The sequence below is a fragment of the Geosmithia morbida genome (genome assembly GCF_012550715.1).
Source record: "Geosmithia morbida isolate 1262 chromosome Unknown scaffold_11, whole genome shotgun sequence".
Classification (NCBI taxonomy): Eukaryota; Fungi; Ascomycota; class Sordariomycetes; order Hypocreales; family Bionectriaceae; genus Geosmithia; species Geosmithia morbida.
Genome location: NW_023336198.1, coordinates 824,341 through 840,705, shown reverse-complemented (window position 1 = coordinate 840,705; position 16,365 = coordinate 824,341). Strand labels below are relative to the sequence as shown.

The 16,365-nt window shown below is 54.6% G+C and overlaps 4 protein-coding genes across 4 annotated transcripts in view; 2 read left to right on the top strand and 2 right to left on the bottom strand.

The window, feature by feature from the left end:
* Positions 1-361, top strand: part of GMORB2_2044 (far upstream element-binding protein) — a gene marked incomplete at both ends in the record, with an annotated part of 1,854 nt that extends 1,493 nt beyond the window's left edge. The window contains 2 exons of the mRNA XM_035464024.1: positions 53-188; positions 258-361. Coding sequence (XP_035320288.1) covers positions 53-188; positions 258-361 — 240 coding nt within the window. The remainder of the gene's footprint in view (positions 1-52; positions 189-257) is intronic.
* Positions 362-4,396: 4,035 nt separating this feature from the next.
* GMORB2_2043 (6-phosphofructo-2-kinase / fructose-2,6-biphosphatase 2) lies at positions 4,397-5,981 on the top strand (the record flags this gene model as incomplete). The annotated part of the gene is made up of 3 exons (XM_035464023.1): positions 4,397-5,092; positions 5,203-5,316; positions 5,463-5,981. The coding sequence occupies 3 exons, from the start codon at positions 4,397-4,399 to the stop codon at positions 5,979-5,981; spliced, it is 1,329 nt and encodes a 442-aa protein (XP_035320287.1).
* Positions 5,982-7,103: 1,122 nt separating this feature from the next.
* GMORB2_2042 (PtaB protein) lies at positions 7,104-9,826 on the bottom strand (the record flags this gene model as incomplete). Its single annotated transcript, XM_035464022.1, has 4 exons — positions 7,104-7,661; positions 7,757-9,148; positions 9,232-9,422; positions 9,520-9,826. 4 exons carry the CDS (start codon positions 9,824-9,826, stop codon positions 7,104-7,106), a joined length of 2,448 nt encoding a protein of 815 aa, XP_035320286.1.
* A 3,229-nt stretch (positions 9,827-13,055) lies between these two features.
* GMORB2_2041 (HbrB-like) lies at positions 13,056-15,863 on the bottom strand (the record flags this gene model as incomplete). Its single annotated transcript, XM_035464021.1, has 1 exon — positions 13,056-15,863. The coding sequence occupies one exon, from the start codon at positions 15,861-15,863 to the stop codon at positions 13,056-13,058; it is 2,808 nt and encodes a 935-aa protein (XP_035320285.1).
* Positions 15,864-16,365: the final 502 nt, after the last annotated feature.

Below are 16,365 nucleotides of genomic sequence, written 5' to 3'. Positions count from 1 at the left end.
CCCCCGACCACCACCCTCCACTTCGAACGAACACTAACTTCTCATGACCCAGCGACAGAAGAGCAGCGGTCCGCCAGGTGGCCGCGGCCGTGGACATCACCAGGACTATGACCGGCCCGCACCCTCGTCTAATCAGCCTACTAACCCACCAGCTACCCAGGGAGATGCCAATGATCCTTATGCGCAATGTAGGATGACAAAAGGACCGAACCCACCCGACACGTGAGCTAACCACTTTTTCTTGTCTCTCTTTCTAGATGGCGGATACCAGAATTACGTTGCTCTCTGGTACCAATCCCTGATGTACCAGCAGCAACAGGGTGATGGGCAGGGAGCACCCGCACCTGCCCCGGGCTCCTAAATCCCTCACCCCCCCCCCCCCCCCCCCCCCCCCCCCCCCCCCCCCCACAGTGTGATGTCTGTCTCTTGTCGTCTCTCCCCCTCCTTCTCTTCTTCACCTAGATGGCGGTTGTGTGTTGGACGTACAATGAGTGGCAGTATGCTTTCCCCCCCCCTCCTCTCGAAGGGGGCCCCGTGTGTGATGATGGGAACGTGATGATTGCCCCGAGCTCTTCTTCCTTTCCCCCCTCTTCTCCTCCGCCTCCCAAACAAGACCGGATTCCGACACGATGCTCCTTTTCTCCCTTATATCCGGGGATATATGACCTGGCTCTATCTTTTCTCTCTCCATCTTCTATCGTGGGGATACATGACTAGCTCTTCATTCTTGGGGATTGACATGACATTTGCATTTGAAACACCAAAGAAAACGGCCGTATAATTTGGACGGGGGAGATCGACTCTTTACCCACACTCATCTCTCTCGCCTTCTATCACTTCGCTTTTATGATGAAACAGGAAACAAACAAAAAACTGCGCGCATACCATGATGGCCGACTCATTGTTTTCCCTGATGCTCGTCACGAATACCATGATGATTACCACCAGCCGGTATCTCTTCTTCTTCCTCTCCTCGACGGGTTGCTTCTATCGACACTACTTAAAAAATCATCATATGACACCGGGAAGGGTACACCAGAAAAAAACACAACACTTAGCTTTTCTTGTCATTCCATTAGAGGGTTTGGCACAGCATGTGCCACATCTACTAATAGTCGCCCCTCCTGGCGTACCATCTCTTTATCACTTGTTTTGATACCCCTCCCCTCCCTCCTCACTCTTTCAGGCGTGAAGGGGGGGAAAAAGAACGAGAAAAGAAAATATCAACTTTTTTTTTTCATGATACAAAGGACTCCTTCTTATATGCGGTACTCTACTTGTTGCTGAGAATTGCAAACGTTCTTGTGTGACAATTTGGGCATGGGAGGGATAAGAAGAAAAGCTGAAAAGGGGAAAAACCAAGACAACATGACAAGAGAGAAAGGAAAAGAAAAGATATATATATATGTATGTATATATTGAGATGTTGAGCATAGGGTGCATGTTTTTCTTTTCTTTTATATTCTGCGTTGGAACTATAATATGTGCTCTTTTGTGGAGGGGGGGTTTTTCGTAATCGAATGAAGGGAATTTGAAGTGCTTTGCTTTGCTCTCTTGTGTTTTGGTGATGTAATGTGTGCTTCTTCGTGATGTTTGGCGGCAGTTGCTATGATATTAGTTGGCAGGTGCAGACTGATGGGTCCATCTCATCTTTACTACTTTCCCTTCTTTCGAATCTATCCTCACTCTACTCTCCTCCTCCTCTCTCCGTATTTTCTGTACTCTCTCCTCAGCTTCTCTACCTGCACAATATCGGTTGATACAACGCATACGACACATACGGCATCTACGATATCCATCTACTACAAGCACTGCGTACCGACATCTTTCAACATCAAACGCCCAGATGATATCCCTGCTCATGACAGTGTGTACCCAACATCCTGTTGATTTCCGACACGGGTAGCCCAGAGACATGGGGCTCCGCGTGGGGGGTGGAGGTTCAACGGGGGAGAGACGAGGAGGAGGATGGGTATGAGTTGAGGTCGAGACCAGAGTGGGATTGTAATTGGAAATTTCCTACCGGATCAGGCGGATGGTGCTGGATGAGTCACGAGGTGAGGTGATGTGAAGAGGAAGGGATCAAGTCTGGCGGAGTGGTCTTGTTAATATAAAATGTTAATAATACAAGACGAGGCTGAATCGGTCACGACGGATGGAGGGCAGGGATTGCGATGTGGACTGGTGGGGGAGGTCGACCACTGTCTGTAGACCAGTGTATAGGTAGACCACTGTATAGGCAGTGTCCGCATTACGCTATCACGGAGTGTTCTCGCAATAATGGGCAACGTTGCTAGACCGTAATATCCATAAGACGCAAGGACGAGGATGAGCGTGCATTGCTCTATGCTATGTCCTTGGTCGACGATTCACTATTTATTACACCGTACATTGTATTGATATACCAGTGCTCGTCCTGGGTCCCCATCGTGTCTTTTCTGTACAAGTGATTGTACGGGTGGTCCATCGTGCTGCTCGCGACTTTGACCGCTTAACCTTATCGTCCACTTACGTCGTCGTGCTTTTTCTCCACTGCGGCACTGCCAGCTTTTTGAATTCTCGGTATTCCGAATCTGCCAGGGGGGGAGAGCTAAAGCTTTTCTCTGTCTCTGTCTCTCTCTTCTCTGTTCCTTTCTTTCCTCTTTCTGCTTTTGTACCCGTACTTGCGACAGCCAACGTCTCACTCATCACTGCTGCTATTCTATAATACTAGTAGTAGTAACTAGCTGTGATCCTCCTTCCTCTCTTTCTTGGCATTCTAATCGGAGACTCTTCCGGTGCAACGATCTTTAGGACTGCTATCTTACCCCGCTGCCTCGGATCTCAGAGTTACAATATGGCTGCTGGAGTAGCTGCAGGACCACCAACACCTAGAAGAGGATCTCGTGACGGTACATATAATTTCAGCAAGGTAGGTCTTCCCTCTGGTTTCTTTATTCTCTGATTTGATTTTCCCCCAAAAATTCCTCTTGAATTCCTCTTTTCTTCTCTGCATCCTCCTGAGCGGTGTGGTCACGCGGCTCTCAAGCGACATGTCGGATAGACCCGGGGATATTTCCTATTTTCCTCGTTTGCCCCTGAACCTTGGGGAGGGGGAAGAATTGAACTTGTTGCCTCATCTATCGATTCCCTTACGGGAAAGCCTTGGCTCTTCTCCAAACGGGGGGAATCGGGACGAGCAAGAAAAAAAAAAAAAGAGTGACCTTCCCCGGCGGGGTTGAGGGGTGAATCGGCACAGGTAAGGCGGCCACGGGTAGCCCGCGTTGCGCCGTCTCCACCTGCTTTTCCTATTCGGCAAACGAGAGCTTCGGACTGGGAAGGGTGCGGGCGGACGGAATGTGTCATTCAAACACAGAGCAGAGGCTGCAGAGCAAAGCAAGCAGAGCTAGGACGTCCCCTTCCCCGTTCTTCCCTCCTCCCCTCCGTGGACGGTTTCCTTTATTTATCTATTTTCTTTTTCTCTCTCTTTTCTTCTCCTTTGGTGTGTGATCTTCTTCTGGGTGCGACTATCCTTCCCGATTTGTGCAGTCCAGCAAACTGTCCCAAACACTTTTTGCGTGGGTGGACAATTGCAATTGCAATACGGAAGGAGCACACCAGCTTGGCACTTTCCCTCAATCGCGCCTTTCATTTTATCGCCTTCTTCTCTCCTTCCTTCTATCCGGCTTCCTCCCCCAATTACATCATCCCTACCCATCATCGACGACAGAATCGTGGAGAGCGAGCAGAGAAAGGATCAGAATCAGGCCACACATACACATGCTACATCCCCGTTGCCGTCGCCACTCTACCACATCCGCACTTGTCCCCTTGGCTCTGCTGCATCTACCCCGTCTCATCATCGTCAATCGTCTCCCCCGGCCACAGTCCTCTTTTTTTGTCTCATGCTCTCCCACAGCTATTCACGCCACCCCGAATTCTCCTCCGCCTTTTCTCCTCATTTTCCCCATATTCCTTCTCCATCGTCTTGAAAACGTGGCCCTTTACAGTCTCCCACCTCTTCGCCCCCCTCCCCCCCCGAAAAGTCCTCATCACTGTCGTCGTCGTCGTCGTCGTCGTCGTCGTCGTCGCTTTGTCTGCCTACCTTGGCCTTTCCATGTCACGCGACCTCTTTGACCCATCTTGTGTAGCTCGGGAGCGACCGCCGTTAGCTTCCTAGACCACCAACCCCCTCCCATCCATCATCATCACCTTGCTCACCCTTCTTCTATCACCTTACCACTGCCTTGCTTCAATCCTTCTCATACCATTGGCATTTGACTCTTCTTGCTCTATCAAGGGAATCTCGAGGAAACGCACTTGGACCCTAGGCACATGTCCCTGCTTGTGCTTTGCTGTTACCATATTCTGCTCTGTTGAGCCGCAGAACACACACACACACACACACACACTACCAATGTCGCCTACCACTAACGGACTCGGCGTCCAGGTCGAGGACACCAAGATATGTGTCGTCATGGTTGGCCTGCCCGCACGGGGCAAGAGCTTCATCGCACAAAAGGCCCAGCGCTATCTGCAATGGCTCACCATCCCCTCCAAGGTCTTCAACGTCGGTAACTACAGGCGCAACGACGCTCCCCAGCCCACCGCAGACTTCTTTGACGGCGCCAATGTCGAGGGGGAGCGCATGCGTCGCGCCGCTGCCGAGGCTGCCGTCTCCGACATGCTTGCCTGGTTCCGCACCGGCGGTGTCGTCGGCATCCTAGACGCCACAAATTCGACAAAGGAGCGCCGCAAATGGGTCGCCAACACCTGTGTCGGCCACGGAATCGAGGTCCTCTTTGTCGAGAGCAAGTGCGACGACGAGGATCTTATCATGGCCAATATCCGCGACGTCAAGACTACCAGCCCCGACTACCGCGGCCAGGACCCCGAACAGGCCGCCCTGGATTTCCGCAACCGTATCAAGATGTATGAGAAGTCGTACAAGTCAATCGATGATGACGGAGACGAGGATGACTACACATACCTTAAGCTCATGGACGCTAGCAAACAAGTCATTATCAACCGAATCCAAGACTACTTACAGAGCCGAGTCGTCTACTATCTCATGAATCTCCACATCCGTCCCCGCTCCATCTGGCTATCAAGAGTATGCCTGCCTTCTCTTCTATCTCTGTCCCTTGACATCTATCCTCATTTTCCTTCTCCCTCAGAGTCAAGAAGAAGTACAGGAACACACAAGGCTAACTACCGGCACAGCACGGGGAGTCGCTCTACAACCTCGACGGAAGAATAGGCGGTGATACGCTCCTCTCCCCTCGCGGCGAGGCCTATGCTAAGAAGCTTCCCGAGCTTGTGAAGCAATCAGTAGGCGTAAGTCTTGTACCCACATCCTCCCGTTCTCTCCTGCTCCTCGGCATCATTTCTTCTCTCCCCCTGACTCTCTCCTTAACCAACCCCCCAAACCCACAAATTCGAATCCCTCCTACCCATGGTTGGACACCGCTGACAACTTTCAGGGTGACCGCCCTCTCACCGTCTGGACATCGACATTGAAACGAACTATTGCTACTGCCCGCTTCCTGCCACCAAACTACAACCAACTGCAGTGGAAGGCTCTGGACGAGCTGGACTCGGGTGTATGCGACGGTCTGACGTACCAGGAGATCAAGGACCGCTACCCCGACGACTTTGCCGCCCGTGACGACGACAAGTACAACTACCGGTACCGGGGAGGAGAGTCGTACCGTGATGTCGTCATCCGCCTCGAACCCATCATCATGGAGCTCGAGCGCAGCGAGGACATTCTCATCGTCACACACCAGGCTGTCCTGCGCTGCATCTACGCCTACTTCATGAAGAAGGACCAATCGGCGAGCCCCTGGATGAACGTGCCACTGCATACCCTCATCAAGCTGACGCCCAGGGCCTACGGCACCGTTGAGGAGAGGTGGGAGGCCAATATCCCCGCCGTCAGCACCTGGCGTGCCAAGGGAAGCACGGCCAAGCACGAGAATCCCAACCCAGAGGGGATGTAGATGCGAGTGAGGCGGTATCTGGTGGCAGCGGATGACGTGTTTTATTCTATTCCTGGCTTTTATCACATCTTCTTCTGCATGGGTCCCGGGTTTCAATAAGAAGGGGAAGAAAACAAAAAGGACTTTTTTTTTTGTTCCAAAAAGAAAGATAGCGGGCTGAATGGGTTTGCTTTTATCTTATCGATATACATTATAATAGACGGTATGGGTCCGTCCGGTTCTTGTCATATGTACAATCAACCGCCTTTTCATGTACATGCTCGCTACTATTACTACATCGCATTTACTCACTGCCAGTGTTGCACACGTACATTCGTGACACCGGATCCAGACAGTAGCATGTCCAAGTAAGGCAACAGTGAAGCAAGGACCAAGACTCGACATGTTTTTCTTTATAATATTAAAAGAAAGAAGGAAGAGGAAAAAGCTGGAAACCAGTACCCCTTTGTATTCGCACCACGACCAATCAACAAACACATCGTACAGAAGATTTCTTCTTTTAGAGAACCAACGCAAGATAGAACAAAAAAAGGACGATAACTCCATTCTCTCCAAAGATGAGAGTTTTCTCCACAAGAAATAGATTGAGAACAATGAGATGGAATCCAAAAGAAACAATGAAAAACCAGAATCCAACAAGACAATGGAGTGAAATCCAAGAGAGAACTGACAAAAAAAAGAAACAGTCAGGGGCATACTGAAAGAGTTTGAAAGACGTGTGTGTGTGTGGGTTTGTTTCTTTTTCTCTACCTTTTTTTTTTTTTTTGGGGGGGGGGGGGGGGGAGGTGGAATATCCAATAACCTTTCTTTCTCTTTCAATGCGTCAAACTTGGGGGGAAATATATTTGATGAACCGATCGAAAGGAAGAAAAGAAGAAAAAATCCGTACAATGCAAAAAGGGGAACAAGACCAAGATGAATTATAACAGAAAAAAATGGTGATGTGTGTAGCAGACCCGATGGTAGTCCACTATAACACACGCCGAAAAAATAAATACGCCTTACCACGCCAAGAAAGACAGGATAGAACATGCTAACATGGATAGTTGTGTAAACACTAGCAGAGGGGAGGGGGGGTTCGGAATCAGTGAGAGAGAAAGAGTCCAAAAAAAAATAGACAGATTATGACTGATTCGTCTTTGCACGCTTATTCATGCGTGGTGTAGATGGCTTTCCGGGTCTGGGAACGCCCTGCAGGCCATTCATCTGTGGGGTGGAGGCGCCTCCAGGTCCGGTGGGGCCGCTGTCGTCCTCCGTCTTGACGCCAGACGGCCTCCTGCGCTTGTTGGACATGGGCGACGTGTTGGCGCTGGGTCCGCCGGAGCTGGTGTTGGTGCCCTGCTGCGACTGCTGCATCTGCATCGCTGGTGCCTGGTGCATCTGCCCAACTGGGATGGGGCTGCCTCCGACCACGTGCGGCGACCCGGGGAGGTTCATGTGTCCTGGCGCCGGCGACGCTCCCATCGGGAACTGGCTGAAGGACGGCGTCCGCGGAACCTGTCCCGGCACCTGCCCTGGTTGCCCGTTCATGCCGCCCGGTGCTCCTGGCCCCGCTCCTGCTCCCGGTGCTCCGTTGATGTTCGTGGCCACATATTGCTCTAGCGCGGCGTAGGGTCCTAGACCTGGTGTGGCATGGTAGAAGCCGAAGAGCGGGTTCATCTGGCCCATCACCTCGACAATCTGTACAGTCAGGGGAATATCAGCATCGGGTTCGGAATCTTTGCGTGTTTGGGGTGTTGCGGTGCAGATGACGGGTTCACGGCTGGGAAACGTACCTCTAGAAACTGATGTACTGCGGCCGTCACACCTTTGCTGTTGACCGCTGTGTCGGGAAGGTCCACCAGCACCTCGGGCGGGTGTGTCTGCGGCGACTTGAGCTGCTTCCCTTTGCCCTTCTTGGACAGTTCCGGTGACTGCTTCGAGTCGCTATTGTTGACGTTGCGCCAATCCTTGATCCAGTTGTGCGCCGGTTTTGCCGCCTCAATCACTTGCTTGCGCGAAACGTATTCCTCGTGGCTCGTCGTGACAAACTCGAGTAATTCTAGCTTCTGCTGTGCGTTGAAGTACGCTCGCAGCGTGCCCTGCGCTACGAGGTGCGACCCCGTTTCGAACCAGTACACTAGGCTGGCCTTGGGGTTCTCGATGAAGTGGCCGTCCTGGGGCATCGGTCGGTCGATGGTCGTCCGATCTAGGACGAGCTGCATGTGCCGCACCCCACTGCCAAAGTGCGTGTGAAAGTACCTCGCAATCGCCGGGTAGGCGATTTCGTACTGCTTAGCTGCGGGTTCGCTGGCGTCGGTGACGTGCAGCGAGTGTCGGAAGATGCCTTCGGGGGCGAAGAAGCGCTCGACAAAGGCGTTCCAGTAGGTCAGGTCGTCTTTGGTCTTGGTGCCTGGGAAGCTGCTCAGCTGCTCACCAAATTGCACCAGCTTGAGGATATACTGCCCCCTCAAGCTCTCGGCCTGTCTTTGACGCTGCTGCGCCATTATGGTGTTCTGGAATGCCAGCTGCTGCGCAGCAGCTGTCATCTGCGGGTGCGCCAGGTGCTGACCTTGCTGCGGCGGACCGTGAACCTGCATCCCACCTTGCACCTGTCCCGGCTGTGGCACACCCGCTCCCTGAGGCGGTTGACCTTGGGGCTGGCCCTGCTGCCCGAGGTGAGGCTGGCCTTGTGGGCCCTGAGGCTGGGGAGGCTGCTGAGGCTGCTGAGCCTGCGGCGGCTGTCCCTGCTGCTGTCCGGGGCCCAGCTGCACGGGAGTCGAGTTGGGCGTCTGAGAGGGGGTCTGTTGTCCGGGACCGGGGGTGCCGGCTTGTGACGTCTGCTGCTGCGGGGTGTGGTGTGGTTGCTGCTGACCGGGCGGGGGAGGCTGAGGCTGCTGCTGTGACGGGGTGTGCACCTGGGGCGTCTGGCCCTGAGGAGGCTGCTGTGCGTGCTGCCCGGCGATCTGGCCCTGCTGGGCGGCCATGCTCTGCATGCTCTGGAGGTTCTGCGCCGTCATGGGTACGGCCTGTCCACCGTTGGGTCCGGGTTGCTGCTGAGGATGCGGACCTTGTGGGGGACCCTGCTGTTGACCCTGCTGAGCCTGCTGGGCCTGCTGTTGGGCCTGCTGGGCCTGCTGGGCCTGCTGCTGCTGTTGGTGGAGAGCGTATTGCTGAGCAGCCAGTTGCTTTCGACGTAGTTAGCAAAGCTAGATACGGACATGACGACGTCCAGACGATTTTACTCGTCATGATGCCCTGCTTGACTTACCGGAGGGATTCTGCCTGTCTGACGAAGCTGATGAATCTGCGCGTTCATCGGCATACCCATTTGCATATTACCGCCTGGGAAGTTGGCACCGTAGGCCTGCTGGGCTGCCATCATCTGCCTAGCATGCTGCTGGTGCTGGAAGAGCTGCTGCTGCTGCCTCATGGCAACCATGGCGTTTGGGTTGTTGTGGACTATCGGTGGCATATGTCAGCGCATCATGCTGACAAGGAGAAGGACAGGAGACATTGTCTAGCTGCCATGAGTTTTGATGTGAAGAGGAACACGTACATTGGTTCTGAAATTGCTGCTGTTGCAGAAACTGCTGCTGCTGCTGGGGAGTCATGTGCTGCAGGGCGGCGGGGCCGTGGGGACCGGCGCCGGGGGGCATGCTCATCATGGAAGGGTGGATCTGTCCTCCTGGAGCCGAGACGGCCATGGGGCCAGCACCAAACTGAGGTGGCACGGCGCCGGCGGGAGCGCCCTGCTGGCCTGGGTTGTGAGGCATTCCGGGGCCCATGACGTGTCCAGGGACGCCCGGATGCCCCATGCCTGCTGGGTGACCTCCGGTGAAGTTAGGGCCCATACTCGTAGCCATCATTGCCAGATATGCGGTCGGCTATCCACCGTGTGGACGTCGACGTGTGCGAACAACACTAGTGCATGCGCTCTATGGGGTTCAGACGGCAGTGAGGGAGCACGGCGGCGGCGAGGCTTCCACGGATGTACAGCGCGGAATGCGATCAACTAATTCCGGAGTGGGAGAGGAGAGAGAGAGAGAGGATGTATGTGCAAGACGCGTCTTGTGCGACCCGACGTATACGGATCGTTGGGGACGGAGAGGTCGGGTCGTAAACACATAAAAAAGTGACGAGGGTGGTGATGCGCGCGAACGGTTGATGGGAATATCGGGCGCCAGCAAAACGCGTCACAGTCTGTTGTGTTTTGCTTCTAGGGAGAGCGAGTGTAGGGCGAAAGTTCGGGAATCCCCAGATGACTGAAGGATACGACGGAAGCAAACAAAAGCGCGTGAGTCGAAGCGTGACAACGCTTATCCGGTGTGTCGGGAGACAAAGAGAAGGTCGGGCGTTGGTAGTAGGATCGTCGTGCTTATGGTCACCTGATGGTCGTCGTCGTGTGGGAGGAGAAAGAAGGAGTGCCAAGAGCCGCAACGAGGCGTTTGAGATAGTCTGCGTGGGCGATGTCGTGATGGTGGTGGCCCGTTGTCGTTTCCTCGTAAACGGGGGGGGGGGGGAGGAAGGAGTCAAAGACAGCGCGGGATATTACAGTCTGGTAACACCAAACCCCGGGGAAGAACTGCCCTTTGGAAAGAGAGAGGACAGGAAGACAGATCAGAGGACGAGTTTGGGGATCGACCAGTGGTGCGTTGGATGGGGGGAGTGGGTGTGGACTCGACTTGCTGCTTGCTGAGAGGCACTGGCAGTAGCAGCCCAAGCGGATTTGGACTGAGAGACTGCTGGGACAGACCTAGGACTGGGAACCTAGGATTGGGACTGGATTGGACTGGGGTGTCCAAGTGCGTCCGGTGGCGCTTTTGCCTTGCACAAAGAGATAAAGGCAGAGAGAAAAAAATGATGATCCATCGTCCATAAGAATATCCATGCATGTGAGCGGGGTACATTGATCCTCCTTATGCAATTACACCCCTCGCCCACAAGGGAAATTAGCCAGTGCGATGCGTCTCCAATGTGTCGGAAATAAGCGGTGCACCGAATAGCTTTCATTACGCCTACACCCTGCCGCCGTCTTTGTGTCAGGCTATTTAATACTGGTGGCTGGGTAACGTCACAATATCGCTCTATCAGAACGCACTCTATGCATTATGCTAGTACCAGGCGTACTAAATGCACCGCTACGCACCACTAAGGGCACCGCCGAGGATCACTGAGCGCCACTTACATGGCAGTGGGACGTTATTCCTCTACGCTGTGATACGGCCCGGGACAGCAGATAGTTAAGAGGATTAATACGCAGATGGGTGGCGCCGGTGTCATTCCCCGGTCTGATTAGCTACCACTGCCATTATTAGTCAGGGATATCAACGACCCAGAGTCATCAAAAGTCTCTTGCACGATTACGTCTAATAGCAACAGGGCATCAGCACTGTCCCTTGCAGGAGAGCAGAGGCTGAAACGGACCTGCCTCTTCCTTTCTTTTTGTCGTTTCCCTTTTTGCACATGTATCCTCCTCTGTGCTTCTCTCCCGTCTTTCCTGTCCCGGCATTGAAAGCCTGCCTCCTGCCTGCTGCATCTCCTGGTTGTGGCTGACTGCAACCCTGCGCCTCCTGCCGCTAATGCTGTGCCTTTGGTTCCATCATTGTGGACAGCAGTGATGACTAACATACGCTACGCTCCTGGTTCTATCACGTGATAAAATCCACACGGTGCGCAGAACGTCGGAAAATTTTTGCATGCACTGTCCCTCCATGACCTCAAATTCTCCAACAGCCTGGGATATAAAAACTTCCTCCCTTCTCTATATCATAAAAGTCAACAAATAACCACCTCCTTCTTCCCCAAGCCCCCGAAGCGAGAATCATCGTCAACCTCGACGATGACGGCTTCGAAGTCCTTCGACCGGTAACGGGATATGATGTCACCGTCGTTCTCTGCTGCAACAAGAGACGTGGCGAGTCGCGAGTCTGCATATACAATGATTATCTGCTACTCGGCCTTTGAGGCTCTGGGGGAGAAGGCAGTCGGTTAATTGGGAAGGAAGGTAAGAGGGAACGTGCAATGATCAAGAGGACGAACTTCCTCCTCACCCTCACCTTCTCTCTGTGCCTTTCTCTCCCCTTCTTACTGATGGTAAGTTTCTTCTACCCCGTTCCCTCGTCCTCTACAGATCACAAACCCTCTACATGATGACAAACACCTTTTCTTCTTTCTCGTCTCGAATCGACCATGAAGAGATACTCGGGTGCGCTGCAACGCACCTGTTACTTGCCAGTATAATTTGTCTGATTCATAGCACATACGATCACTTTCTCAGTGGACACCGAATCATTTTTTCTTGTCGGAGAAACATGACTAACAGACAATGGCACCCAGATTTCTCTTATTGCTACTATACTTTATATGCCCCCAACTAACCTGTCAGCGTGGCACGGTCAACGCATACACATGGTAAGCATCAACTTTTTTTCCATTTTATCTTTCTGTAACAATGTGTCTTCATGATGAAATTTCCATCACTATTCGCAGTTTCCACTCGAGTCCCTACGAGCCTATGTTGGGATAAGTGAGAGTAAATTCTTCCTTGGATGTCTGATCGCACACTTTGTTCTTTTTTCCCCCCTCTATTTGCTTGATTCTGTTGAAAGAAACATCAATGCAATTGCTAACATGGCCAAGTCTAGGATTCTTCACATTACACTATATATAGCATGAGCTTCTAAACATTTGATAATGCTACCTATTGTTTCATGAACACTTACTACGGTGATGTCTCTTTCGAAACTGGTTGGCCTTTGTTGCATGCGATTAATACACGAGTAATATAATACTGTAATCTGTACTCTGCGTAATATCGGTGTCGACTGAAGGATATACCGTTCTCCGCATACTACCAGGTAGATACTCCTGGTGTTATCACGTTGGCTGTTACCTACTTAGCTGCAGACGAACTTGGAAAATATGAATTGACTGACCCCAAATCCCCAACGCCTAGCAATATGAAAACTCGAGTAATACATATTGGCTACATAACCAGCCAAGCAAAGCAACCCGAGGCGTGGGAAAGAAAGACGAGAGCAAAAGCAAACGAAGAAAACTTGAAGGGAAAAAAAAAAAAGGAGAAAGAGGAAATCAAGCAACTCTCAGCTCCTCCCCTCCTCCCCTACGAACCTTGCCCCCGACAATACCCATCCTGTTCCTCCCCGTCCTCCCTCTCCCAAGCCAATTCAGCTTGAGCATCTTGCACAGCTCGACCATCTTCCTGTTCCCTTCGTCGTCGTCGCCGACATCGCTCAGGCTGGCCAGGACGCTGACGCACTGCAGCATCCGGCCTACCATGTCAGTCACCTGCTTGGAGTCCTGGACGTTCTGCTCACGCACGCTGCCCAGGGCGCTCGAGGGCGTGAAGGGGCGTACGTGACCGCCTGCGCCGTCGCTGGCGTGGCTCCCGAAGGAGACGTTGGAGATGGCGCGGCTGCGGCTCCCGCCCGTGGCGGATCCCGTCGAACCCCCTCCTCCTCCTCCTCCTCCTCCACCCACACCGGCCAATTCGCCTAGTAGTGTGGTGCTGGTGGAGTTGTAGGATGCCACGGACGGGTCGAGGGACATTGCCGTGCCGGGACGGATCATCGATGATAGTGATTCGGGAGGGGAAGTGGAGAATGCGGCAGCATCAGGAGATGACGATCTGTTGTTGTTGTTGTTGTTGCTGCTGCTGGAGAAGGAGGAGGGTAGGAATTCGAGGGACAGACGCGAGAAGATGGTGCGTAGAGTGTCGTAGCGCGGTAGGATGATGATGTCCCGGTAAGCCGTGAGGACCAGGCGACGCACGTCGAGGACTGTGGCGGCTGGCGTGACGTGCGGCTGCTGATGCTGGTCATCTGCCACGGGGATGGACGGACGTCTGGTGGGAGTGCTGGCCGGCACCACGACGCCTCCCCAGAAGTCGCGCGACTGCTCGGGTGTCATTATCGTCCCGCAACCGGCGACTTCCATATCCACGGGCAGGAAGACGGCCTGCATGTAGGGCAGGATGGACGTGAATGTGAAGAGCCACAGCTCCACGAGGGCGGGGATGAAACGGTCCTCGGGTGTCCTGCGCAGCGTGCGGTCGAGCGAGGAGAATCCCACCGTCAGGAAGTCACGCAAATCCTCGAGCATCGTGTTGGGCGACCGCCGCTGGATGCAGTACTGGATGTGCATCTGGACCACGCGGTTGAAATCCTCTACCGGCAGGCGAAGGTCCTCGCCCTCGAAGATGACGAGCAGCTTGGCCTTGAGGTACGGCCACGCATCGTCCACCGTCATGTGGTTGTGCAGGCCCAGCTTGCCCGGGTCGACGGGGTCCAGCATCATGGTCGACTGCTGCGACAGGCTCGGCAGGCTGCTCGGCCCGGGCCACTCACTCTGACCGCCCGTTCCCAGCGTAGACGACTCTTCGCTCACGCCTAGGCGGCTCTCTGATCGCTCCGCATGCTTCCTGTCCTTTTTGGCCTTGACGAACCCGCTCGACCCGGGGCCGGGACTGGCCGGAATGTTGAAGTTGTACAGGCTGTTGGGCGCGCTCGGGTCCGTGGGCAGCGAGTTGCTCGCTGCCGACGAGAGCGGCAGGTGAAACTCATCCTTGAGCTTGTGCTTCTGCCGCGATAGGAAGTGATGCCTCTTTTCCTTCTCCTTCCCCTTATCCTCCGTTGCGGGCGTGTCGATGGGCCGGATCGTTGCCGCCGACGAGTTCTGGTGCATGTACATGCCCTGCCCCCCCTGATCCGCCAGGTTGGTAGAGCTGAAGTTGCCGCGCTGCAGCGCCGACAGGGCCGACCCAATTTTCCCCGGGCTGGGAAGTGGCTTCTCCCTGACGTCTGCTTTGGTTGTGATCCTGCTCGGTCGCGAGAAGAGCTTGGCCCGGGCCTTCTCCGACTTGCTCTGCTTCTCCGGCGGGGGAGGCGGGGGAGGCGGAGGGGGAGGCGGCGGTGGCGGCATGGAAGTGGCGGCAGCCTGTTGTAGCTGCTGCTGTATGTGGGAGCTACCCGGGCCCGTGGACGGCAGTTGAAACTGCTGTGGCAGCGTCGAGTTGGCCTGGCTGGGCGAGCTATGCCCGGAGCGGGGGAAGACGACGTTGGCGGCAGCCGTGGCGGCAGATGAGGCGTAGGGGAGGTCGACGCGCGACGACGAGGCCGAGGGGGCGATTCCCAGCCCGCTAAAGGCAGAGCTCTCGCGCGACGGGGCGCTGGCCTCGGTGAGGCTGAGGACGGGCGGGCTGACGGGGCCTTTGCTCCCGCTACCACGCCTGGCGCCGTCGTTGGAGTCTCCGGGGAATGGCACCGTCTGCGACCGGTGTCGCGTGTGTTGCTGGTGCGACATGACAGCCGCCTGAGCGGCAATCTGACTGGCCGACAACGCGGCGCCGCCAGCGCCCCCGCCAGCCTGCTGCTGCTGCTGCTGCTGCTGGCTCATGCCGATATGAGACAGGTTGGATGTGCTGGCCGACGGCAGCGTGGGCTCAAACAGGCCCGGCGTGGCAGACGAGTGCTTCCTCGCGTGCGAGCGCATCAGGGGTGACGACGACGCTGTCGTGGCGCCACCAGATGGCTTGGCTGGTCGCGGGAGGTTATAGTGGTGTTGGTTCAACGTGGTCGGGTTGCTGCCGTTGTTCGTGGTAGCAAGCTGCGCGTACATGGGCGCCGACGGCGAGTCGATAGATGGACGTGTCCGTCCGAGCACGATCCTGTCTTGCTGATAACCATAGACATCCTCGCCGTCGGACAGGTCTATCGAGGGGCGAGGGGCAGCAGTAGAGCCGCTGCCGGTGGCGGGGGGAGGAAGAGGATGAGGAGACTGCGCTGCGGCTGCAGCCGCAGCGGCACTGCTCGTTGACAATGACGATGTGCCCCCCGGAAGCGGCGAAAAGCTACCTGGGGCTCGGGACTGCTGTCGTGACATTTCTGCTGATGGAGAGTAGGACGCAACATGCGTCACATTTTGAGATATTGCGCCCCCTGTATATGATCGCTCCGATTGATTTACTCGGGTAAGCTGTATATGTGGTTGTGTTGTCCTGGATATGATGGGATGGAGAGAAATGGGGAGGGGGGGGGGGGGGGGGGGGTCTGTGTGTGTGTGATATGCCACCACCCTGCGCCATACAGCAGTGTGTAGGTTAGTTCTGACGCACAGAGCTCTTCAACCCCGCCCACCAAGACTTTTCCCTGTTAACCTGTAGTATGATTTATACTACCACACAAGTACACTCAAGGGGGGGAGGGGAACTTCATCAACCTACTACTCCTTTCGCACTCACACTACTGCTACTCAACTACCGACTCCTAGACAAGAAATCATCCGGAAGGAAACAGCAAGAATGGATCTCTCAGCAACCTACAGCGATCCCTCGAGCGAACCCTTCGCCATCAGACACTCCATCCCCGCCCCTCCTTCCACCTCT